Below are 2,968 nucleotides of genomic sequence, written 5' to 3' on the forward strand. Positions count from 1 at the left end.
CGAACCAGCGTAGACCGGCGAGGTCCACAGGTCATACGCGTGCGAGAGGTCGAGACCACCGTGGCGTTTGGCCATGAAGATGAGGTCTTGGCCGTGCGCTTTTCGTGTACTCATCTTGACGTTTCGCCATGGAAGACGCTCGAGTGGGGCAATAAATGACTCGACTGACCGCTAGTTATTAGGAATGGCATGGCGGGTAAACAGCGTCAAGACAATGCAAAAGGCTAGCTAGCCTACTGTCTACTCATCGCGTCTATCTGGACAGCAAAAATTCAACTTCCTTGCTGCGCCTGGAAATACGACTTTCATCACTCCACGTGCATGAAAAAGTGGAGGCTGACACGCATCGAACCGCCATCAAAGTCTTTTTTCGAGACAGACCTTTATGTATCGATAGTTTCAATTTATCAACGTCTTGCTCACGTCTCGGCTGGCGCGATCCCAGTGCGCACGCACCTACAGGTGGTTTGTTGATACCAAACATTTTGAGCCCTACATAAGGGTATTTGCCAAAATGCTTTCTGAGTCACTGGGCAGCCCAGGCTGCCAGCTGAGGACGGGGGTGCCCTAGCTACTGGGTCGCCAGTGGTTTGCATCTGGTACACACTGCAGTAAACACGCACCTGCGGACCACTTGTTGGCGTGAACAAATGCCCCGTCTGGTGGGCATCGGTACCAAAGCACTAGTTGTAGGTGGTAGCATTGGAGGAAGCTGCTTGTCTGCTTGAAGTCCGAATTGCTGTTGCCCGCGTCGACACACCGCTCCTGCGGATATGCTGCACTCGGATCGGCGCTGCGCACAATCACTTCGTCAGGTCCGTCGTCTTGCAGGTTTCCTTCCTATACGCAGCACAGCTACAACGATATTGCCAATACATGTATTACAGTTGCTCACTTTGTTGTTATTCTCAACAGTGCAACTCATCGTACGACACCTGCGATAGCGAATTCTTGGACGCGGCTGCTTCATGACTTGCCAACGCAGACACCGTCGCTGTACAATGGACCGTTGGTGCAAACGTACGCTGCTGCCTGCACGATGCTGCAATCGAGCTCGTGCAGACAAAACTCTCAGCGCCCCATCAACGGCAACGTTGATTTGCTTCTCGGCGCTGTAGCTGAGGCTCGCTGTCGCCCACTGCACTTTACTCACCGAGTTGGTCACCAACGTCAAACGTCATGCTTGCGCGTGTCGAAAATTGCTTCGACCGAGCCTTGCCCCCGTGAGCAAGCTCGCCATTGTGAAATCGAACTTGTAGTTGAGGTGACAGATGCGAGATCCAACTGCAGATCGTTTGCACAGAGCGCGTCAAAGGTCACCTCCGTCGTCACCTCACACGTGCGTCCAGCCATCAGGCGAAACACCGAGGGCAGCTTATCGGCAACGACAGAAGCCGAGAACTACTCGTGACAGGTGCAGGGGTGTTCAGTACGACGACAGGCCAATCAGAACATAACTCATCTTACTATGCACTCGTCATCCGCACACAAGCACGATCCCATTCGAAAGTTGATTCACCTCGCTACCAGGAACAGTTGACCAGTCGCACTGCTCCCGGAAAATCGCTCATTCAAGATCGTAACACCTTGTTTTGTGCTACAATTGAACGACTCATACATGAACCAAGAGCGGCATATCTCGAAAAATACGAGAAACCATCCAAGATTGCCTCGACTTGGACAATGCATGCATCGGCCCACGACTGGTCGCGACCGTCAAAGTACAAAGGTCGGCCCTCACCGACCTCGATCACAATTCCATTTGTCGCGTACCGGCCACCACCTAAAGCTACCATGGGCAACAGCAACTCCTCGCCGCCGCCGCCGCCCCCGGCACCGACCGCCCCGTCGACACCGGCGCTCTACGTGTCCCCCGGCGCGTCGCTCTTGACGCAAACCGTCCCCGAAAACGGCGCGCTGACATTGGACTGCGGCAACCCCACGCTCCAGATCTCGCGCATCATCTTTGCCTCGTACGGTCTCCCCGATGGGTCGGGACTCGGTGCCAAGTACGGCTGGTGCTACGCGGGCTCGTCGCAGAATGTCCTTGAGTCCAGCTGTCGCAATAAACAGTCATGCTCAGTCGGCGCCAACAACGGGTACGGATGCTACTTTGATGGAGTAGGTCATTAAGTTTCGGATTTGTGTAGCGTGTTTGGCGACCCGTGCGTGGGCACTATCAAGCGTCTCACGGTGACGGCCGAGTGCTCGGCTGCTCCCTCGTACCAGACGTGGGCCAGCGTCGCGGAGCACCAGACGCTCAAGCTGGAGTGCGCCAACGGCTACGTCATTACCAAGGTCGACTATGGCTCGTACGGCACGCCCAACGGGTACACGAACGGGTGGTGCAACGCCAAGTCGAGTGTTGACGTTCTCTCCAAGCTCTGCGTGGGCCAGGCTTCGTGCGACGTGCCGGCGGAGAACGCCATCTTTGTCGACCCGTGCGTGGGTACGTTCAAGGCGCTGGCGGCCAAAGTCACGTGTGGTCTCGGCGCGGCGCCGGAAGCCATCTCGACGCCGTTCATTACCCCGAGCTGCAACAACGCGCCGTAGTGGGACTGTTCCGTATCTGGTTGTTGAACGCCGTCGACCATGTTTGTTGCCAGCGTAAACTTGAATGCCCTCTTCTTGTCACGTCGAAAGTGTTGCTACCGGGTACTGGCGCTACCAGCAGCTTCAAAGGCAGTTCTCGTGTAGCGATTCGATAGATATTCCATGTCATTTGATGACTCGAGGTATCGCCAATCATGCTTGAATGTCGACGTGTAATTGCAATTGCATTGAGGATTTTGGTCGGTCGGCGAACACAAAGATATCACAACGACAAGGGGATATACGATATACCTTCGGAGAGGAGTGGACAAGTGACGGCAAACCTGCCTACGGCTTCCTCATTGACACAATTACGACGCAGTAACTGCCCTGAATATTCGCCTCGAGTCTTCCCACGGACTCTGTCATCTGACGG

General features: G+C 55.0%; 1 protein-coding gene across 1 annotated transcript; it reads left to right on the plus strand.

Moving 5' to 3' along the window:
• The first annotated feature begins 1,641 nt into the window (after positions 1-1,641).
• SDRG_17256 (hypothetical protein) lies at positions 1,642-2,623 on the plus strand. Its single transcript, XM_008623496.1, has 2 exons — positions 1,642-2,099; positions 2,151-2,623. The coding sequence occupies exons 1-2, from the start codon at positions 1,684-1,686 to the stop codon at positions 2,551-2,553; spliced, it is 819 nt and encodes a 272-aa protein (XP_008621718.1). The 5' UTR covers positions 1,642-1,683; the 3' UTR covers positions 2,554-2,623.
• Positions 2,624-2,968: the final 345 nt, after the last annotated feature.

Source organism: Saprolegnia diclina (assembly GCF_000281045.1).
Source record: "Saprolegnia diclina VS20 unplaced genomic scaffold supercont1.232, whole genome shotgun sequence".
Lineage (NCBI taxonomy): Eukaryota > Oomycota > Saprolegniomycetes > Saprolegniales > Saprolegniaceae > Saprolegnia > Saprolegnia diclina.

What these genes read in the sequence shown, in the direction of transcription:
- SDRG_17256 (XM_008623496.1), top strand. Translation starts at nt 1,684, where the DNA reads ATGCATGCATCGGCCCACGACTGGTCGCGACCGTCAAAGTACAAAGGT. An exon ending in TCAGTCGGCGCCAACAACGG is followed by an intron (nt 2,100 to 2,150) that starts GTACGGATGCTA and finishes GGATTTGTGTAG; the next exon opens with CGTGTTTGGCGACCCGTGCG.